Below are 23,127 nucleotides of genomic sequence, written 5' to 3' on the forward strand. Positions count from 1 at the left end.
TTATCCAGCATCAATCCCAGCTGGCAAGGCATACATATTGTTTTCAGATAATACATTCTCATACAAATTTTCATCTAAGCCAGTGTGCTGTTGCCATCCATGTGGCTTTATTGATCAGGTGTGCTATTACTTTTTTTTTTTTTTTTAAAGATCAGACCAGTGCTATAATTGTTAATGAAAAATAATTTTAAAAAACTTAAAATGTTCTATGACATTAAATTGTAAAATCCATGTTGGTTCTAAGAATGTTTTATTTTTAAGAATGTAGAAATGTGACTTGGCAACTGCAGCTGACCTTCGCCTGCTGTACTCCTCAGTTATCTGCTGAACACAAAGCAAACGATCAAAACAGTCAGCCAGAGCTGGCCAGAGAGATGAGAAACTAGACAACAAGGAATATATATTGTGATTTAACTAATTAAAATGGAATTGTATCACATATAAATGTGTCATTGCTAATGGCAAGCCTCAGATTCTTTGGGCCTGGGCTTCTGCTACATGCTGTTGCTGTTAAACATGCATGGTTTACACTAAATTCTCCATTTTTAAAAAAGGAGTTTCCATTATGATCCTCTCCCTCAGAGGTTCCAGAGAGGCTGGCCAAATGGCAATAAAGTCCTCGCAGGACAGCAGAGAGAGGGAGTAAAAGACACAGAAACAAGTGATGGAAAGAGAATGAGTGAATTCCAAATGGCATTTTTGCACCCTTGAACGCCACTGCTACGAGGAGACCCTACTGAAGGGTCATTGCAAACGAAAGTGAGGTTGTTAGCCAGAGTTATAGTTGAGACCAGCTCATTTGTGCCAAGACTGAGACCAGAAGAGGGTCTCAGGGCCCGAGTCCACATGCTCGCGACAAGACCAAGACCATGAAAATATGGTCTCAAAACCATATTTTCATGGTCATGGTCCTTGAGGTGTGGCCCTGTCCCAAATGGCACACTTCATATGCATTTTCAGTCTTGTGGACTTACAATGACTGCCACAAGACCGTAGGGTGTCCCATTTGTCAAGTGTTTAGGGTGCCATTTGGGACAGGGCCTAAGACTGTATTTTCATGGTCTTGGTTTTTTAGGAACCATGTGGACTCTGTCTACACTCAGACTCAACCTTCTTCTGGTCTTGATCCAAATACCACTTCAACACTGGCTAAGGGCTTGGACTCTGACACGAGGACCAACACTAAGAATATTATGGTCTTAAACTTGGCCTTGAGGACCAAGACCACTGACATGAAAGTATTGTCTTGGACTTGACCTCGAGGACCAAGATCAAGACTATGAAAATATGGTCTTGGACTTTAGACTCAGTCTAGAGTTCGAGTCCAAGAGCATATTTTTATGGTCTTAGTCTTGGTCCTCGAGGTCAAGTCTAAAACCATATCTGAGTCCAATACCAAATCCAAGTCAGAATCCAAGACCATATTTTCATGGTCTTGGTTCTTGAGTCCAAGTCCAAGACCATATTTTCATGTTCTTGGTCCTCAAGGCAGAGTCTAAGACCACATTTTCATGGTTTTGGTCTTCGAGTCCAAGTCCAAGATATTTTTTTTTTATGGTCTTGGTCCTCAAGGCTGAGTCTAAGACCACATTTTCATGGTTTTGGTTCTCCAGGCTGGGTCTAAGACCATATTTTAATTGTCTTGGTCCTCGAGGCCGGGTCTAAGACCATATTTTCATGGTCTTGGTTCTTGAGTCCAAGTCTAAGACCATATTTTCATGTTCTTGGTTCTTGAGGCCGAGTCTAAGACTTTGTTTTCATGGTCTTGGTTCTCGAGTCAAAGTCCAAGACCATATTTTCATGTTCTTGGTCCTCAAGGCTGAGTCTCAGACCATATTTTCATGGTTTTGGTCTTCGAGTCCAAGTCCAAGACCATATTTTCATGTGCTTGGTCCTCAAGGCTGAGTCTAAGACCATATTTTCATGGTCTTGGTTCTTAAGGCCGGGTCTAAGACCATATTTTCATGTTCTTGGTCCTCAAGGCTGAGTCTAAGACCATATTTTCATGGTCTTGGTTTTTAAGGCTGAGTCTAAGACCATATTTTCATGGTTTTGGTCTTCGAGTCCAAGTCCAAGACCATATTTTCATGTTCTTGGTCCTCAAGGCTGAGTCTAAAACCATATTTTCATGGTTTTGGTCTTCGAGTCCAAGTCCAAGACCATATTTTCATGTTCTTGGTCCTCAAGGCTGAGTCTAAGACCATATTTTCATGGTCTTGGTTCTTAAGGCCGGGTCTAAGACCATATTTTAATTGTCTTGGTCCTCGAGGCTGGGTCTAAAACCATATTTTCATTGTCTTGGTTCTCGAGTCCAAGTCCAAGACCATATTTTCATGTTCTTGGTCCTTGAGGCTGAGTCTAAGACCATATTTTCATGTTCTTGGTCCTCAAGGCAGAGTCTAATACCATATTTTCATGGTCTTGGTCCTCAAGGCAGAGTCTAAGACCATATTTTCATGTTCTTGGTCCTCAAGGCAGAGTCTAAGACCATATTTTCATGTTCTTGGTCCTCAAGGCAGAGTCTAAGACCATATTTTCATGTTCTTGGTCCTCAAGGCAGAGTCTAATACCATATTTTCATGGTCTTGGTTCTCGAGTCCAAGTTCAAGACCATATTTTCATGGTCTTCATCCTCGAGGCCGAGTCTAAGACAATATTTTCTTGGTCATGTCATTGACTCAGGAGCATGTGAACTCAGTCTTGACTTGGACTGGACTGTGTTGTTTTTTTTCTAATTATTTTATTTGAGATGTGGTATTTTTAAAATTCAGTTGCTTTTGCTAAATTACATTTTTACATAATCATGTTTGTCTGTTTTTACCATTGCCAAGACAAATACATTTCACTTTGAGCATTAGATGCAAAAGGTTTATTTACTAAAATATTAACATCTATCAGCATGCATGAATGTTACTATTGGGTGTCCCAAACAATCACATACAGTAGCTAATGCCCTGCATCACTTCAAGTGTCCGTTAGAGTAAGTAGGGCCTTGTCATGCTCCCTCTTGAATGGAATTCCCTCTATGTGGTTTTTAATTTACTGTCCTGGGTGATGACAGTGGTACGTGAGTGGAGTGTATGTCAGTTCCCATGCTGGGTGACATCATCTTGTGTTTGATTGTGACCAATCCCTTTAAAACAAAAAAAGAATTCATGCACATAACTTGCATATGGACAGACTGACATTTGTGCTCACACAAACAGTTTCACTCTGGGCAAATCTGATTTTAATTCTTCTGTCTTTTTCCAGGTAGTCCGCAGTCAAGTGAAACATTACATGCTGAGTTGTCATGGTTTATTTTGACTGAGGGCAGTGGAGCACTCACACTCTCTCTCTCTCTGTCCTTTTTTTTTCTCTTTCACATTTGTTTTAAGGAATGTTCCAGGTTGTACCTGTCAAAAGTTTGGAAACATTACATTTTTTGTAAGAAGTCTCTTATACTCAGCTTCATTTATTTAATCAAAAATACTGTATTCAAAAATACTAAATTCAGTGTCACATGATTCTTCAGAAATCATTCTAATATGCTGATTTATATATATATATATATATATATATATAGATGCACATGTAATGTTATGTTATTGTTTATATGCTTTGATATGTCATACTGGGTCCTTTGCTGGGTCACATGATAGTTATAATTCATCTACTCTTATCTTCTTATGCATTTTCTGTGCATTAAATGCATGCAAATGCAGTAACATATCTTTGTATTCAAAATGAAATATTAGAAAAGTTTGTAACTGTGCAAGTATGACTTCAGTTAACCATCGGCTGCAGCAGTTCATAACAGAACAGTCACGTTTCTGAACTGAACACAACAGGGTGTGGTTAACAATTACCTCAACATTACATGCTTTACACACATACTGGAGGCAAGGAGAAAGAGATTGCGACAGAGAGAGAGGGAGATGTGTCTTTGCCTGTCCTCTTATTTTATACATCTGCTGCAGGCCCAAAGTTACATTTTGGACTTTATATACTTGGGTGTTGCTCTGTGAAACCATAGTAATGGAGAAAATGGAAATGTAATACAGCTGATAACGGCATCACATGCAGCTGCACTGTAACCTCCTTATGATTAAACAAACCAAATATTCATAATATGAGGATGTTCCTGTAGCTCAGTATTAGCTATGGCTTCTTTTTTACAATGAAGTCTATTTGCTAATGTTTTCGGGAGCTATTGGATAATGTCAATGCTCAAGAAGTAGATTTTATTTTTTTGAGGAAGCCAATTAAGGCCATTTAAAGCATGCATGAGTCTCCTCACAAACTTCCTAATTGCACTACAAACTTTTTATTGGCCTGTAATGATTCAACTTTCACACTATACTTTAACAATGTGAACATTTCGGCTGCCACTGCATGACAAGGATTTTCAAATCATTAAAAAAATAATAATAATAAAAAAAGTATATCGGGTCTATAGATATCCTGCTGAAATCTCTGCAATTTTTGTAATAATTTGAAATAGTTGCTTATTAATTCAAAGTGTTCATCTCACAAATCCTTTTTAGGTCATATTTCACCTCTCAAAATGCTTAATGTTCATGAAAATTATGTCACAGTGCAACACAATTTGAATGGTACTGTACAAATTTACAAATAGGCTTTACATATATATATATATGAACATTTTTATGTTTTGTAATCAGTGACTTTTTGAGATGTGTATATATATATATATATATATATATATATATATATATATATATATATATATATATATATATATATATATATTGGTATGAACACTTCAGAGTTGGACAGTAGTGGCCCCTGATGCAATTTCCTGTGTGTGCAGATCATCCAGACACGCAGAGTAGTGATTCGATTCCGAGAATCGGTTCATTCGAACAATCATTTCAATGAATCGATTCAAAAAAGATTCAGTGGTTCTTTTCATCACGTTGTCCAGCACGGACAATTTCATGTGTTACAGTTCAGTTACTTGCGTGAATGATTCAGTTCAGTTCATAAAAAAAAAAAAAAAAAAAAAAAAATCAAGTATCCTAGATTTTGAACCAAGAAATGTGTTTTTAGAAAAGTGTGGTGTTTTGATAAAAGCTACGTTTTATTCTTATTCATGCTTAATCAGTGGAATCTTCGGTTTACTCCTAAAGGTCTAGCTATCATCAGCTACTCGGTTTTCGACTCATTACGAATCAAACATGTCTGAAAGAGACGGCTCGAGTTAAGAACCTCTCGGACCGATTCAGTCCGATTCGCGATGAAATCGTTCCACGATTCATTGAAAAGATCCGACTCAACCGAACGATTCTTGAACGAATCGGACATGGCTAGCAGACGGGGGCTTGGCTCCCGGCGTAATCTGACCCCAGCACTCGGCTCTTTAAAGGAATAAAGGATGAATTTACTGAATGGAGATCCGCTGCAACGTCTGCTGAGTTCAGAGCAGAACCGAAAGCGCTAAAAGACGGCGCCACGGAGAATGAAAGTTTCGGAGGAGCAACTTTTGAGAGAGTTTACGAACTTTGGAGGCGTAGCGCAGCGAGGTGATGTGATCTACCGGCTCTGAAAACATTAAAGTAAAAACTCGGCCGGTCAAGAGAAGGACAGTCAAGGTAAGCTCAACGGTGGGTGAGAGGGACACTAGACTCCGGTTTAAAAATGTGTTTTCATGCTTTCTCTCAAATTGCAGCGTTAGTTGGGATATTCAGGGGTCCATATGTTAATGCTGACATTTTCCAGTCTGACACACCTGTGCGTTGTGTCCATTTTTGGACAAAAGTAATGACAGCAGTTCCTACATGTCCCATCATTGTGTTTTTAGCAGTACGTTAATGTCGGTGCATGAAAAAGTTTTGTTCTGCTGTTTCATGAGCAATCAGAAAAGGAAGAGTAAAGATGCTGTTTGCAAACCTCCTTTGGTCACTCGTGCTGTTAATAAAACAGACCACAAAGTGTTTCTTGAGACTGTTTATATCTGCAACATTCCCAGTGCATGTGCATTTTTTGCTCACGTGGAGTTTTTCTTTATAATGAATGAGTTTGACCTCAGTTCATCCAATTCTGCACAATAAACAAATGTCATGAGTACATGCTTGTAGTATAAACCCTTGTTATTCTTTTCTCTCTCTCTCTCAGACACTTAGACGCACATCATTACAGTGCTTGCAAAATAGCACTGTTAATATTATCCAAACATGCAATTTCTCAGTCAATAACAATTTTTGTACATATCTATTCATTATTCATTATTTAGTACATTGAATGGCTTGAATCAACCTCTTTTATGATGTACATGTTTTCAGTTTTTGAATTTTATGTAACTAATGATCGTAAAGAAGAAAAACTTTATTAAAAGGCAAACAACTTATTTTTTGGAAAATTAAGCAGTGAAGCAGCTTATTTTAAAATATAGATCAAATTTTATATAATAATAAAGAAATTAAGGTTTTTCAGGAAAACATTCCAGGATTTTTCTCCATATAGTGGACTTCACTGGGGTTCAATGGGTTGAAGGTCCAAATGTCAGTTTCAGTGCAGCTTCAAAGAGCTCTACATGATCCCAGACGAGGAATAAGGGTCTTATCTACTGAAACAATCAGTCATTTTCTAAAAAATTTAATTAAAAATTATATACTTTTTATCCACAAATGCTCATCTTGCACACGCATGATGTAGGCGGAAATACTGATCCAGTGTCATGCAAAGTGAACTTGCAAAGACTAAGTCAAACGCCCTTTACAAAAAAAAAGAAAAGAAAAAGAAAAGGTAAAACAACAATGTTGGATGATTTTTAAATTTGGAAGAGGAAATGAGATTAAGTTTTCCGCCCTACCGCGGTACTTCCGCCTTCATCATGCGTGACCTTTTCAACGTGATTACGTAATGCGTGGCTCATCGTGAGCTATTACAAGATGAGCATTTGTGGTTAAAAAGTATATTAATTTAGATTTTTTTTTTTTTTTTTAGAAAATGACCAATCGTTTCTCTAGATAAGACCCTTATTCCTCATCTGGGATCATGTAGAGCTCTTTGAAGCTGCACTGAAACTGACATTTGGACCTTCAACCCATTGGTAACTGTTGAAGTCCACAATATGGAGAAAAATCCTGGAATGTTTTCCTCAAAAACCATCTTCTTTTTTTTTTGACTGAAGAAAGAAAGACATAAACATCTTGGATGACATGGGGGTGAGTAAATTATCAGGAAATGGTAATTCTGAAGTGAACTAATCCTTTAATTTGTGTAGAACCAAAAGCGTAAAATCTAAGCATCCCTAAAATTATTATTGCTGTCTTGCCAGTAGTGTTTTTTCCTTTGTCACTTCAGCCTGCATCTGTCGATGCTTTCTGAGGGCTTCTGCGGTGTGTGTAGGTGATGTTTACACCTCAGTATGGAGGAATGTCATAGGCTATATTTACTGCTCCAGCTGATAATGAGTGTGGCTAGTTTACAAAAGCCTGTTATTAGGCTGAATACAAAGCTTCCTGTAGACCAGAGAAGAAGAAGAAGAAACCGCAGAGAGAACATTGGAAGGATGAGCTGTAGGAGATCTATCTCCATGCCTCATCTACAGCTGTTAGGATCTCTGTGATTCATGTAATCCAGTCTATTTATACCACCACTAAATGGGTGTTGTATTCAGCAGCAGATGTTCTCACCCCTGAATATGACATATCTTCAGGCACGGGCTGTGTTGATGAGCTATATTCAGTAGTGCCTTTTCTGTAGACTCACAGTCATCTTACATAGTTGTTTCTTCTTTCAGTGTTATGGTTTGCTATTCTTAGCTGGATTAAGTTGGTTTAGCTGGCTTTCCAGCCTGGCCAAACTGGCCTTAAAATGGTATAACTGGTCTCCTTGCCCTCTCCTTGCCTGATTTATGATCTTCATGAATCATAAGCAGTGTCGCAAAACAAGACAGTTGCAGATTTTAGCTTTTGTGACATCACAAATGCTTACGCCCCACCGACGTCTGCTGATGGACTCTGCCCTATTAGCATAGACTCCGCCCTGAGTGAGCTGTACACAGTCCGCCATGTTTATCTCCTCGACAGAGCATTTAACAGCAAGACATTTATTCTTATTAAAGCGACTAAAGATATTCAGTCAAGAGCAGTGAGTGATTTTCTGTTTTTCTTTTGTTGTTTGATTCATATTAACAGCATATACAGCAGTAGGAACTGTATATTACGCTGCTGTCACTTTAATACACAGATCTAATATACACATGCGATTTCTTTCCCTGCTGTTTACGTTCACAGACATAACTGACTGTGTTTATGTGATCTTTGTGTGTTTTTGACATAATCTTGTGTGTATTTGACAGTTTAAGCGCTATATGACGTGAAAGATATCTTAGTTTGATACTCACGAGACACGCCGTCTGACAGACAGCTTTCTGTGTGCATGCTTCAGATGTGTGCGTTCAGAAAACCATATATCAGAAGTTTAGACTGATATGGCTGTAAAACCCATGCAGATAATAAACCTTCATGATGACGAAGAACTGCAATGTCACGTGAGCATGACCGAGTTATAGATTATAATCAAAATACAAACAGATGTTTTTGGCAGAGTATCCGAGGCATGAGCTGTACAGACTCCGCCTTCTTCTGGAAAGTGGGGCGGGGAGCAGCAGCTCATTTGCATTTAAAGAGACATGCACAAAAACAGCATGTTTTTCCTTCCACTCAAAACTGGTCACTTACAACATGGTATAATAAATTATTTGTGGAGTATTTTGAGCTGAAACTTCACAGACACATTCTGAAGACACCTGAGACTTACATTACATCTTTCAAAAAGGGGCATTATAGATCCCCTTTAAACAGAAGTAAAATTGAGTCATTTGCATTGTTGCAATGAAATCAAACCATGAAATCATAATGAACAATTCTTATTTTTTATGGAATAATGATTTATCTGTGCACAATTTTTTATTAATGTTCCTTCTTGCAACAACATCTTTTCTCTAATGACACATTTACAGGTATGAGGGGCGGGGCAACCTGTCACTCACATTACATCACAGCAAAAGCAAACAGCAATGCTCTAACAATCCGATCAGTTCCCGATGAACCATATTCGTCCCTACATTTTTTCATGTTTGAGAAGACGTTTCTCTCAGATATACGTCGCAATATGGAAGAAAAGACTACTGTAAGCAACGTTAAGCTGGTTTAAATGATCTGCCAGTCTGGCCAAGCTGGTCCCGAGCTGGTGTAACTGGTCTCCTTGCTTAGGCTCAGCGTCAAACGTCACGCCCATGGACTGTTGGCTGAACGTCTGATGCATATGGCACACTTATCTGGAAACACTTCAGGAGTTTCGAAGTCGTCATCTGGTTGGTCGAATTCTACAGGATGCCTGGGAGACGCATGTGTTGCATTCTGTAATGGTCCACCTGGAAACGAATGCAGTGACACTAAACCTCCTCATAAAAGAAGAACACTGTCATGTTTACAACTGTGACAATGAGCGCTAACCAGGATCAGCTAAATGCTGGATTTTCAAAAGTATGTGAAGTTTGTTGCAGTAAACTTGTATAATGTTCTTGAATGAATAATTTATTAGATGCACGCCGGTCTGTTATTGTAGAGACACCAACTTTACATTTTCACGCCCCTAAACATGACACAGAACAAAGCGAACTGTGATTGGTTGCATGGCATGTCAGTCAAACGTCCTCTTGGGTGGTCCTTGGCCAATGAAAGCTGCCTCCTGTCGTCAGTCTGAAGGTCTGGCTATGCAAGACTACTCCTTGCCTAACCAGCTGCTGATTTAAAAGTACCCAAAACCTGCATAAAACCACCAAAACAAGCTTGGATACCTATGGAAGCTTGTTTTCTCCACCAAATAAAAAAAATAAAAAAGGTAATTTCGACTTTTTATCTCACAATTCTGACTTTTTTTCAGAACATTTGCGAGATATAAAGACAACTGCATCTTATAAAATCAGAATTGCGAGATATAAAGTCAGAATTGTGAGATATAAAGTCAGAATTGTGAGTTATAAAGTCAGAATTGTGAGATATAAAGTCAGAATTATGAGTTATAAAGTCAGAATTGTGAGTTATAAAGTCAGAATTGTGAGATATAAAGTCAGAATTGTGAGATATAAAGTCAGAATTGTGAGATATAAAGTCAGAATTATGAGTTATAAAGTCAGAATTATGAGTTATAAAGTCAGAATTGTGAGATATAAAGTCAGAATTGTGAGATATAAAGTCAGAATTATGAGTTATAAAGTCAGAATTGTGAGATATAAAGTCACAATTCTAGGAAAAATGTCAGTCTTTTTTCCCCTCACAATTGGACATTATTACACTCAATTGGGAGTTTATATATCACAATTCTGACTTTATAACTTGCAATTGTGAGAATAAGGTCAGAATTGGGAGATTTTTTGTTTCTGCCATTAAATTAAAAAAAAAAAATAATAATCTTCCAAAGATACCAGATGATTGGTTTCTTCAAGTTCTTTATTTTTCTCACCAGAAACCTTGGGAGGAACCAACCTTGTCCGACCTTCTCATTTGTACTGATTAAAGCTCTACAGAAGAAGTAAAATGGAGTCAGAAAGCATCTGCATTGTGGAATGGATCTTATTTTGTCGTTTCTGACGAACAGCTACTTTGAGTTAGTCGAGCAGGCATTTCTGTTAGTCAGACCTCCAAAGCTGATGCTATGGGTGGCCATAAATTGTTGCACAGACACCAAATGGAAACTTTGTTTCAGGCTGAAACAAAAGATGTCAGACCCGGTTTAGTTGCGTGTGGTGGCCTTTCTTTTGAGATATATAGTCTGTGCAAGAGAAGAGAGTTGGAAAGCTCACAGACTGCTCGCTCCAACCTGTAATAGCTACTTTAAGATCTCACACGCAGACATGATATCATATAGCCACGCACATCATTTTTATTTGAATATAAATGCAGCTGTAATAGTACTTAAATGTCACTGATTGCATTCAAATTGTGTTCATTGTAATGGCAGAAACACACTTGTGCGCACACACACACACACGCATACAAGACCCAGACACACTTTTTTCCTGCTGATTTGAGTAATTCGAATGAGATGCCAAAGCCTTGGAAAACCAGTTTGGTCTTGACAGAGACGATCCAGAAAAACAACAGAGGGGATTTCACATGACTGTTGCGATGATATCATTTGATCGCCTAATCGCTTACATCACCGCAGCTGTGCACGCTCAGCAGAGATCTGGGGTGTGTGTGCGTGCATGTGGGTACATAAAATAGAGTTTCAGAATGATATTCTTTTTATTGGAATAACAGAGGAGTTCTGTTTTATTGAATGATGCACCAGAGATTTGTCCTGGTTTCCAACTGGCCTTTCATGACCCACATGCACATTACTATATATATTTTTTTTTCACTTTGCTTTTTTTTTTTTCATTGGTGCATAAGATTTACTCTTGCCACTAATATGCTGTTTAACAGAGATCATATTCTCCTTGTGTTTCCTAAGAGTATATTGAGTGATGCCAGTCTTTTTGGTCATTAAATTTGGTCATACATTGACAGCTCTGGCCTTTACACTTGTTTTCGTGGATGTGCGTTGAGATATATGAGAGCTATTCTGACAGCTTGATTTTTTTGAGAAGCATCTAGAACTGAGCGAAATAATATAAATTTTTTTTTTTTTTTTCAGTCTTTTGTTAATATTATAAATAAATATTATTAATAAATAAATTAATACATAAGTACTAAATAAATCAGTCTTAGTATTTATTTGCTGTGCTATGGCTTAAAAAATGTACAGCCATAATTTAAAAGATGTTAGTAAAGAAAATCCAATGTTAAATGCAAGAACAAATATGTTAATTGAACATAAAATATTAAAAAATAATTAATGTTTCCAAAAAATATATAAATAAAAAATGAACATAAGGCATATTTTTTACCCATATTTGTTCACTAAATTAATATAAGGAATAACATAGTGAAATGCAGTATCTGTAATTTCTATGCAATTAGTGTATATATATATATATATATATATATATATATATATATATATACACACACACACACACAATTTTATATTTTATATTTAAATATTATCATATATATATATATATATATATATATATATATATATATATATATATATATATATATATATATACACACACACATGCATACATACATACAGTCAAACCAAAGATTATTCAGACATTTTTTTTAATATTTTTGTTACATTTTAGTTCACTTATGCAAGTGAGGATAGCAAAATAAAGTAAACTGTGACATATTATACCCAAAAATTCATCATACGGTGGACTACCAGTAAAATGTATAAAAATTGGGAAACAAAAATTATTCAGACACTTTGACCTGACTTTGTTTTGCTTTAGTGTTATCTGACATAATTAAGATTCATTTTTTCTGACACAGTTTAACTCCTAGATCTTGTCATATTTTATTACCATTTTTTTTTAACTATAGTGAATAAACTGTAATAATGAATGAAATGTTCAAGGTGTCTGAATAAATTTTGGTTTGTGTATATATATATATATATATATATATATATATATATATATACACAATATATACAACCATAATATTTAGGCTACCTGCATAAAACTAAATATATATATATATTCATTTTTATAGAATACAATCATTGAGGACGCCCTTTGAAACTAAACGCAGGTGTTTATGTTGCAAGTTTCAGACTGGACTGATGAAACCTGCAAGGATTAGTTTACTATTACAGCATGAATTTGATGTAAACATTAAGTCTACATGATATTCACACATGCAGTTCATAGAGTTCATTTCAGCATGAAATAATATTTAAATATAAAATTTTACATAGATACCTTTTAAATAAATAAAATGTATCATCTCACAATTCTGACTTTTTTTTCTTGCATTTGCGTGTATCTCCCAGTTTGTGCTTATAACTCACAATTGTGAGTTTATATCTTGTACATATTAGATCTGTCCTACTCAGGGCATACAGGGAAAGAGTGTGGCGACTTTTGCTCCTCTCTTCCTCCCTTCCCCCGCCAAACAAGCCAAGGGTGCAAAAGGCCTTGTTCCTCACAGCATTAGCACAGAGGCTTCAGGGGCAAATGGATTATTTGCATCTTGCTGTCATATTCGGCAGTACAAGTGGACGTGGGCTGAGCTAGCAGAAACACTGGTTTAATTTGACCTCTCTTTCTGATGGCCATGTCTGCCAGGCTATGTCTCCCAAACCTCAGGTTCTGACTTCAGTCAAGTCCGTACATAACTGGACAGAGAGTTATAGCTTTTTGGTCAGCTAGCGGAATCTCTCTGTGTGCCGCTTCTGTAATTTGTCAGTAGGGCTGTAGTTACGACCATGCTAATTGCAGAGTGCGACATGGCGCAGTTGTGCCGCTCTGCAGTTTGAATGTCTGGAGACTTCTGGTGTCAGTCCGTCTCTTTTACCGTTCCGCTTCCAACGCTGTTGTCTGTTACAAGGGCCCTTACACTGTCCAGAAGTTAACCGTTATGGCTTTGTAGTCTGTTAAAAACATCTTATTGTGTTTATTGTTGGGACATGAATTTTTGAAACATTCCCTTTTATTTTTTACACAATTACATTGTGCCTTGTGACTTGAGGTTTTATTTTCCCACCATCTGAATAGAGATGTTATCTTTAGCAGTTTTTAGACTTGGAAATTAATGCGTGTTTGTGACAGGCTACATTTAAAATCCAGTAACAAAATGATCTACAGCTCAGTCCGAAACTTTGATTAGATTCAGTGACATAAGAGTATCTACAATAAATAAAAAAGGCAACTTGGCAAACAAACACACATCTCTATATTCATGGTTTAAATTTAATAAGCTTTAAAGGGGTCATGAACTGCATTTTTTAAAAAAGTTTATAATGTTCTTTGAGGTCCACTTATAATGTTAGCAAAATTTTATATCCTAATTTACAAGTAATACCAAAGTCCCTTTAAGACAAGTCATTTCACTCGGCGGCCATCTTTGAAACGCCTCTCGGGCATCCTGGGCATCATGCAATCTCTTTGAATGGGGAAACATCAAATTCTCCAAAACTGTTCGCCAACCTTACGATTAAATTTCATATTTGAAATCACCAATGAAATCTAACAACAACCGGCTCATAAATTTAGTTTCTAAACGCTCGAATCATGACAAAAAACTGTATTTTTCAGGATGGATCAAGCTAATGCGCATGCGCAGACCTAAATGCGCGTCTCTTCGGAGGCGCGCGTCTGACTGTTTCTATAGAAACTGGTGATTCTAACGGCCGCTGAAGTGACGCGATGACTTTACCAGTCGGCGATTGGTTCTTATTTAGAAGGCGGGACTTATTCCGCCATATTGCGCGTTACACTTTCTCCCATTCAAAACAATACGAGTGACACGTCTTGTGTTATTCTATAGTCTTTGGTAATACCCATAGGCATTTTTCTGTCCTGTTTTTGACCTCTAAATGAAACATTTTATAGGCATGCCACATTCAAGACTTAGGTATATGCCCACTGCTATGATTAGGTAGCAGTTTTGCATATAATTTTTAACATCCCTGCAATGACATGTGTGAAATTGTTTTAACATCTTCCAATGTTCTTCATATACAGTGGCATGAAAAAGTATGTGAACCCCTTGCAGAATCTGTGAAAATGAGAATTATTTTAATAAAATAAGAGGGATAATAAAAAATGCATGTTATTTTTTGTTTAGTACTGTCCTGAGTAAGATATTTTACATAAAAGATGTTTGCATTTAGTTCACAAGACAAAACAATAGCTGAATTTATTAAAATAACCCCATTCGTAAGTATGTGAACCATTGATTCTCAATACTGTGTGTGGTTACCTGATGATCCACGACTGTTTTTATGTTTTATGATGGTTGTTCATGAGTCTCTTGTTGTCCTGAGCAGTTAAACTGAGCTCTGTTCTTCAGAAAAATCTTCCAGCTCCTGCAGATTCATCAGTTTTCAAGCATTTTTGCATATTTGAACCCTTTCCAGCAGTGACTGAATGATTTTGAGATCCATCTTTTCACACTGAGGACAACTGAGGGACTCAAACACAACTATTAAAAAAGGTTCAAACATTCACTGATGCTCCAGAAGGAAACACGATGCATTAAGAGCCGAGGGGTGAAAACTTTTGAATTCAAATATCAAGGTAAATTGTACTTAATTTTTCTGCCGGGAAACATGCAAGTATCTTCTGTTGCTTCCGAAGGGCAGTACTAAATGAAAAACAATGATATTTAAACAAAATAAGAAAAATTGTGACATCTTCATCCTGTTCAAAAGTTTTCACCCCCCGACTCTTAATGCGTCGTGTTTCCTTCTGGAGCATCAGTGAATGTTTTTACCTTTTTTAATAGTTGTGTTTGAGTCCCTCAATTGTCCTCAGTGTGAAAACACAGATCTCAAAATCCTACAGTCACTGCTGGAAAGGGTTCAAATATGCAAAAATGCTTGAAAACTGATGAATCTGCAGGAGCTGGAGGATTTTTCTGAAGAACAGAGCTCAGTTTAACTGCTCAGGACAAACAAGAGACTCATGAACAACCATCACAAAACACAAAAACAGTCGTGGATCATCAGGTAACCACACACAGTATTGAGAATCAATGGTTCACATACTTATGAATGGGGTTATTTTAATAAATTCAGCTATTGTTTTGTCCTGTGAACTAAATGCAAACATCTTTTATGTAAAATATCTTACTCAGGACAGTACTAAACAAAAAATAACATGCATTTTTTATTATCACTCTTATTTTATTAAAATAATTCTCATTTTCACAGATTCTGCAAGGGGTTCACATACTTTTTCACACCACTGTATGTTTGAGCCAAAGTTTGATCCCGAATCAGAAGATAAACCTACACTTCAAATACCTGCGACAGCTTGGTAATTAATCATCTTTATTTATATTTATTATTTATGTATTTGTGAGGTATATAGTTTATTACATTATATTAGTGTTGAAACAAAGATGCTACAGAAAGGTGTTTATCTCGTTACGTAGTTGAAACATTTGCCAACTGTGAAACATTTTTGAATATTACATATCATTTATTTTTGTTTTTAATTTATAATTTATTTTAAGTTTTTGGTTGTGGCAAATAAAGTACTTGAAGCTACCACAGTTATAGGATGACTTGCGGTGTTTCATGTAAATGATTTATGAATGAATGTACCATTGTTTGTCACACTGTCGTACTTATATTCATCGTTCATCATTTTCAGTAAAGCGAGTACATATTACAATGATCTGCAACAGACAAAGCAATAGTGACACATGGTAAAAACTTTATAACTCACACTTGTGTGTTGAGACATTACTGTTGAATCCAGTATAGTCATAACTGCATTATCAGTCTCTCTGAAAAGCCTACGTCGAACTGTCTTTTTAAAAAATTAATCCACAATTAAATGAAGCAAACAAACAAACAATGTCTTACTGACACGGTCTGGAATTTTGTTAAAAAATAAAATTCACCCTCGCTTAGGATCACAAGGAAGGTTTTTACAAAACTTGGCACTGTAAAACAGCTTGATATCCTCAGAGGCATCTCTTATAATCCTGTGTTTGCCTCTGTCTTGTATTTACTAGTACATGACATGCATGAATTGATGGGCGGGGCTAAAGAGGCAGTGATGTAGAAGTAGGCATTGATCTTCTACAGAGGTGGTCTTTTGTCGCACTGTGATGTCATACTGAGACAAAATCTGAAACGAGTCATTTTGGGACACATTGGTTTCAATGAAAGCTGTTTTTGGACTAACGAGGAAGTTGTAATGACCTCTTATATGTCAAAAGATCTCCATTCATGGACCCTTTAAAGGGGACCTATAATGCCCCTTTTCACAAGATGTAATATAGTCTCTGGTGTCCCCAGAATGTGTCTGTGAAGTTTCAGCTCAAAATACCCCACATGTCATTTATTATAGCTTTTCAAATTTGCCACTATTTGGGTGTGAGCAAAAACACACCATTTCTGTGTGTGTCCCTTTAAATGCAAATGAGCTGCTGCTCTTCTGGAAAGTGGGCGGAGTTTTAACAGCTCGCGCTTCGGTTGCTCAACAACAACAAAGCTGGAGAATCTCACGCAGCCAAAATGAGGATTGTCAGTAACGGTGTTCAGCCTTACATTGTTCAAACCGGAGTCGACACTGATGTAGAGACTCAGGAAGAAGTTACAACTTTAAGAATGAAACTGGACGTTTCTGAATGGTTAGTGGATAAATTTATGTAGTTGCTGTGGAGTTGATTCAACTCATCCACTAGCATGTGCCGTCATGTTAACTCTTCCTCTTCTCTAAAGCAGCCCAACATGGCCTCACCCTCTTTGTTGTGTGTTCTTGGGGGCGGGGTTTATGTACATTTTGAGATTTGTGATGTCACCAGTCCGGGAAGAAGCTCATTGTAGTCCCTACCAGCCGTTTGTTGTAATCCTTAAAAAGCGATTTCTGTAAAAGAAAATATCTCCCTTTGCATTGAACTTTGAGCGTCGTAACTTTGTTTGTTGTTTATGCTCAAACAGCAACATTACACACTAACTAAAGTTAAAAAAGTGAAATCATAATCAACCACCCCTTTAATGATTTTAAAAATGTCACATGATGTAACCATCAAATCAAAAAGTAGTAACATTCCAGAGTAATTAATCAAAAATTTATTAAAATATAATTTCAAGGTAAAATGTGTGAATTTCTATTTCTCGTTTTATGTTAGTCCGCATGTCGGCTGCACCACATGATGATGATTTGGCAGAAAAGGTACAGTGTAAGAGTTTTATTAAAATATTTTTCCCCCAAGAAATAGAAAATTATGTCAAACAGAGTTTCTTTTGATTAATTTAATTCATTTAATGAGGCAGTTTTTAATTATAATATCAGGACAGCTTTAATTAATTTTAATACAGATATTCAAAACTTGATCATCATAGAAAATGTGTATTCAAGACATAGTGTTTATGAATTGCATTTTTAATGTATTTTTGAATAAATTAATAGATTATCGACCTGCTAACATCACAGAAATTACACGCTTTTAAAATGTGAGCTACAACCTAGCCTGTCAGCTTTGAACAGGTAAAAATAATCAGTGCTTTCCACTATTCAAGAGCTTGTCTCCTTTGAGCCGCCACATTCTTTATCCCTTTTTCAGGGGAAGAGAGAAAGACCCCCTCCCTTATATTGGTAATGGGACTGTCATGCAGAAAGACTCCATTGTGTGGGCCAGGATCCTGTTTCTCCCTGGGCCTGTAATTAAGAAGGGATTGCTTGAACAGGGATATTTAGGTGGCTGAATATAGGGTAGGGATTGCTTAGGCCGCTGGGTAAACTGTCTACACTCGCGTAGCTGGACTTACCCCATCCCTACGGCCTTCAAACGATATATGCATGTGTATATTAGAGTCTACAGTGTGTATGCAGAGAAAGAGTGAAGGTAGCCTTTGTTAAACTGTGTCATCTCTATGAGCTCACAGCTCAAGTTTGCTTTTCAGTGGTTACCTAGGTGATCACTAAAAAGTGAGCTCATTTGAAGGGAGGGAAACAATAAAAGAGAGGTGAAAAGAAACACTTTGCCCAGAGCATTTACCGCCAGAACTGTGATGTCAACAGTGTGCTCTCATCTTAGGGTAAATGTCAGTCTTAGATCACCAAGATTTTGGCCTTTTCTTTATTAGAATGTCTTGTGGAATTAAACTCTACTAAAAACATTTCAGAAAAGTCAGTTACTCTATTAAGTAGGGGTGTAACGGTACATGTATTCGTCCCGAACCGGTGCATACAGTCAGATGACGAATACAGTCAGTCACAGTTGATACACACTCCAATCCAGAAGGGGGCGCATGCGGTAATGCAATGCTGTTTGTTAACCGCCACAACAGGTAAAAAGTGCAGGAGAAGAAGAAGAGACGATCTATGCATAGATATGTTTAACAGTGATGGAAAGTTCTGATCATTTTACTGACTTCCCCAACACACTTACTAACGCGACTGATCACATTTCAAATAAGAAAAAACTATTAATGAAACCAAGGCCAAATTCATTTCTTAGCTGGGTCTTCAGGCTATGCAGTCTGTTAGTTTACCTCACCTCCCGATCCCCGTAAGATGAAGCTATGCAGTCTCTACCTGAAACAGAAATGGTTAGTTCACCTCTCGAGTCTTTGTGTTCGAGTCGTTCGTTTTGTCACATGACCACTTCCCAGCTCAGTATCTTACAATGAACACATTACATTGTAGTATTAACTGCATGTTGTTATTATATGTAGGTATCTTTGCTTTATCAAAGTGATTTTTTTCTCCATCATATGGATAAAGTTTAAAGCATTGACCAAATCTTTATTACCACATTCAATGTTATGGAAAAAAAACATAATGACAGAAATGAACAAATGTAGAAATTGTGAGAAATAAAAAAAGCTACAATTTGAGACCAGAATGGAAGCCTATTTGTGCCTTAGGGTTAAAAAATAACAAGGTAATTGCTACTATTTCTTGTTAGGGCTGGGACAATACATTGATTCTCGATTCGCGAAACAATGAATCTGGATCGATCCTGATATTTTCTCTCTCGAATCGATTCTGAGCTTAGTTTTTAACAGCAGATGGCGCTCTAGGCTAGTTTTTAACCGCACACTCAAATGCTCGTGAAGAGGAGTGCTGGAGAGCGCTCGTGTTCTGCTGAGTCATGTAAGTGGTTAAATATAATTGCGTCTTGGCTCAGAATGCTTTTATGATACAAGATGAATGTAAACAGCCCACTGCGAACACCCTTGAAATTCACTTCAACCTTTTCGAACTTTATGAATGATTATTTTAGATTTATGTGGTGTGTGTAAAGGACCCGGAAGCAAGCAGAGTACGGCTGTTTCTAAAGCACGCAGTGCCATCTACTGTTACAAACTAAGCCCAGAATCGATTTGAGAGAGGATCGCGATACATTAAAAATATCAGAATCACTCCAGATTCTTTGTATAGAGAATCGATGTACTGTCCCAGTCCCGTTTCTTGTAATATGTGAATCTATCTCAGAATGACCGTATATCTCAAAATTGTGCAGCTATTTTTTCAGATTTGCACCTTTATTTCTCGTAATTGCAACTCTACAGCTCATTGTAATTTGGGGTTATTGCAAATCTCTTGTAATTGGCATCTTAATTTCTTGTAAATACCAATTTTAATATCACAATATTACTTTATATATTAAAACTGTGACTTTATTTCTCATAATTGTAACTTTGTATCTTACAATGGATGTTATCTCAGTTGCACGACTATTAACAAATGCGAAAATGTTTCTACGTGTACTTCATTTTTCATAAATGCAATGTTTTTTCGTATTTAGTTATTTATATAATTTTTTATTATTATTATTATTATTATTTATTTATTTTTTATTTTTTTTATTACTCTGAGGCAGAAACAGGCTGTGTAAATGCAAATTTACACAGACTTGATAAAATCCAGATCATGGAATAGATAGGAATATCAGGGAATTTGAAAAAAAGGGGAAATTATGTTGGTTATGCCTTTTTTTTTTTTTGGGTTGGAAATTGCACTCCTTCAGTACAATCTCTACAAAATGTGTTTTCAAATATTTATCCAATGATCAAGAACAACTGTACATCATGTAAAGGTCATTGCAATTAATTAGTCAAAATGTGTGGAAATTAACCCTGGAAATAAGGCATTGGAAACACAAAATATTTATTATCTGTGGACAAGGCTGTTGGTAGATTTTGGAGTTGATACAAGGACGATTATAAGCCTGTGTCTGTATTTGGGAAAAAATGGCAGATTAATCATTCTGGCCTGTAAATTTGTCAGGCTTTGGTTTTGATGGTCTTTTTTTGATTTGCACTCTCCAATGGACAATCTAATTTCAGTAGACACAGTGGTTAATTTAATTTTTTTTTCCCTCTCTGTAAACCAGCCGGTCCAAGGTCTCATTCCTCCTTTACAAGCTTCAAGGCAAACCTGTTAACCCTGTCCTCTATTTGCCTTGTGTTCATGTAAAAGTTCATTGTGTTCTCTGACAAATTTCCATCCCTGTTACCTGCAGGTTGGCAGACTGGCACACGTGCACAGATGGCAGAGGTGATGGAGGGCGTAGCCACGGCAGCCGTGCCCAACACCAGTGTGGACTGGCAGAAGAGATGCATCGCTCTGGAGACGCAGCTTATGAGGTTTCGTCTGCAAGCGGGAAATATCCGCCACCTACTTGCTGAGAGGGTAAAAGAGGGGTATTATGGGTAGCACAGGGTCTACAAAATCACCCACTGCATTCCAGTTACGCATATGATTTGTTTATTTTCTGTAAATTTTGCACAGCTTATGTATGCATAAATTTCTCTAGCCAAAACAAATATCAATCCCCTCGATTTAGATTAAAGCCACTTTCTTTGACAATAAACATCACTCTACAGCCTAAATAGCAGATAATTTAGTAAACATGGTACATATGGTTCGCTGCTGGGTTGCATCTTATGACTTGCACATGAAGCCTGTTTCCTGTCTCATCATCCAAACTCACTAACAAGAAAGAGCCAAAAAGTATCATTACACTACCTTTTGTAATTTTTAGACATAGTACTGTCATGTTTTTTGACATTTACCTTGGTATTTTTGAAGTACCTTAGTTAGTTAGTAAATACCATGTTACCTGAACACTGTAATCAATCAGTACCGTGATATATATCAAAGCACCCCATGGCATTACCATCTGATTGGTACCGCCACAGTGATTATTTGTAAGGGTGATATTAGCCATTTCTATTTCTCATTTAATTCTTTTAAAAAGTCAGTCACAGTGGAACAAGTTACTTAGTTTCTCCTCTGCTCTTTCTCTCTCCCTCCTCATCTACAGTTTGGTCATGTTGCATTGACCTCAGTGTTTCGTCTTGCAAGAAAAGGTTAACTGTCAAACTTGGCAGGCGGCCCTGCAGGGAAAAACCACTGACTCGTGTGAATGCTTGAGTGGATATACAGGTGTGTGTGTGTGTGTGTGTGTGTGCGTGTGTTGGTGTGATAGGTGAGGGAAGGATTCCTTTATTAACTACCAGATTAGCACAAGTAACTGTATTTTTACAGTTTTTAAAGAAAGTGGTGTTTCTTGCCTATGGCCACATTGTTAGGGTGTCTTGGGTGGTTGCCAGGGTTGCTATTCGCGTTGTTATAGTGTTCTGGGAGGTTACTTACTGGCAAAGTCAAGAGTCAGGGTTCATATCTATGAGATTTTGTTTGCCTGTTTTATTGCTTTATTGTTATTGGGTTGGAGTTTTTCCCCTTTTTTTCACCTCACTTTTAAATTGCTAATTCAAAAGCAAAAGTAAAATGTGCACTGCCGCGTAACGGTGCAGAGCTCCTCCGCGCCAGTAGACACGCACCGTTATGAATGCCCATGCGCATTTTTCTTTTGCTTTCGAATTAGTGCCAGTTCAGTGGCGGCAATTGCAATGTGCAAAAACACATTAACTAGAAAAACTCAACTAATCCTTTGCAGGTTGTTATTAGCATTGGGTTTAAATCTAAAATATTGCCAAATAGGCACCAAATCTTCCGCCATCGTCTTGTCAGTCAGCTCCCCACTTTCATGTTAAATTAGATCTGACTCCTGCTACTGATCTGTGCTGTGACTCTCATTCGGCTCATGCTGCATCGAGCAGAAACATTCCGTTTTTAATTGTAGTGTTTGATCTCTAACTGAACTAAATTATTTTATTACTATAAAAAAATCTAAATGACGGTGGGGAGCAGTGTCGTGGTGGGCAAGTGATGTAACCGGTATTGTGGCTGAAAACTGGTAACATCATCTATCGCAGCAAGCCTAGTCTGGAGGTAGTCTCAGCCTCAGACGGACCACTGACTGAATGTCTGATACATAAGGCACACAAAATGGTAAAAATTTTGGGAGTTTTGAAGGTACAAGCTACATTTTCCAGATTTACAGAAGACATGTATGTCGCATTCTTTCACGGTCTGCCTGGAAAAAAAGCCGTTGTGACGTCAAACCTCCTCATGTATGAAGAAATTTGAAAAATTTACAACGATGACAATGAGCAATTATCAGGATCAGCTAAACACTGGATTTTCAAAAGTATGTAAAGTTCACGGCTTGCACTTGCACAACA

The 23,127-nt window shown here is 37.1% G+C and overlaps 1 protein-coding gene across 2 annotated transcripts in view; it reads left to right on the forward strand.

Moving 5' to 3' along the window:
* Positions 1-5,048: 5,048 nt before the first annotated feature.
* plekhh1 (pleckstrin homology domain containing, family H (with MyTH4 domain) member 1) overlaps positions 5,049-23,127 on the forward strand; it is a 57,247-nt gene continuing 39,168 nt past the window's right edge. Inside the window, exons 1-2 of one of the 2 annotated variants that reach the window (XM_048192308.1) lie at positions 5,049-5,594; positions 21,060-21,229. In XM_048192308.1, coding sequence (XP_048048265.1) covers positions 21,086-21,229 — 144 coding nt within the window. In that variant the 5' untranslated portion in view covers positions 5,049-5,594; positions 21,060-21,085. Of the gene's footprint in view, positions 5,595-15,817; positions 15,890-21,059; positions 21,230-23,127 lie in introns of those variants that run through there. The other variant, XM_048192309.1, reaches the window with a different exon arrangement.

Source organism: Megalobrama amblycephala, linkage group LG5 (genome assembly GCF_018812025.1).
Source record: "Megalobrama amblycephala isolate DHTTF-2021 linkage group LG5, ASM1881202v1, whole genome shotgun sequence".
NCBI lineage: Eukaryota > Metazoa > Chordata > Actinopteri > Cypriniformes > Xenocyprididae > Megalobrama > Megalobrama amblycephala.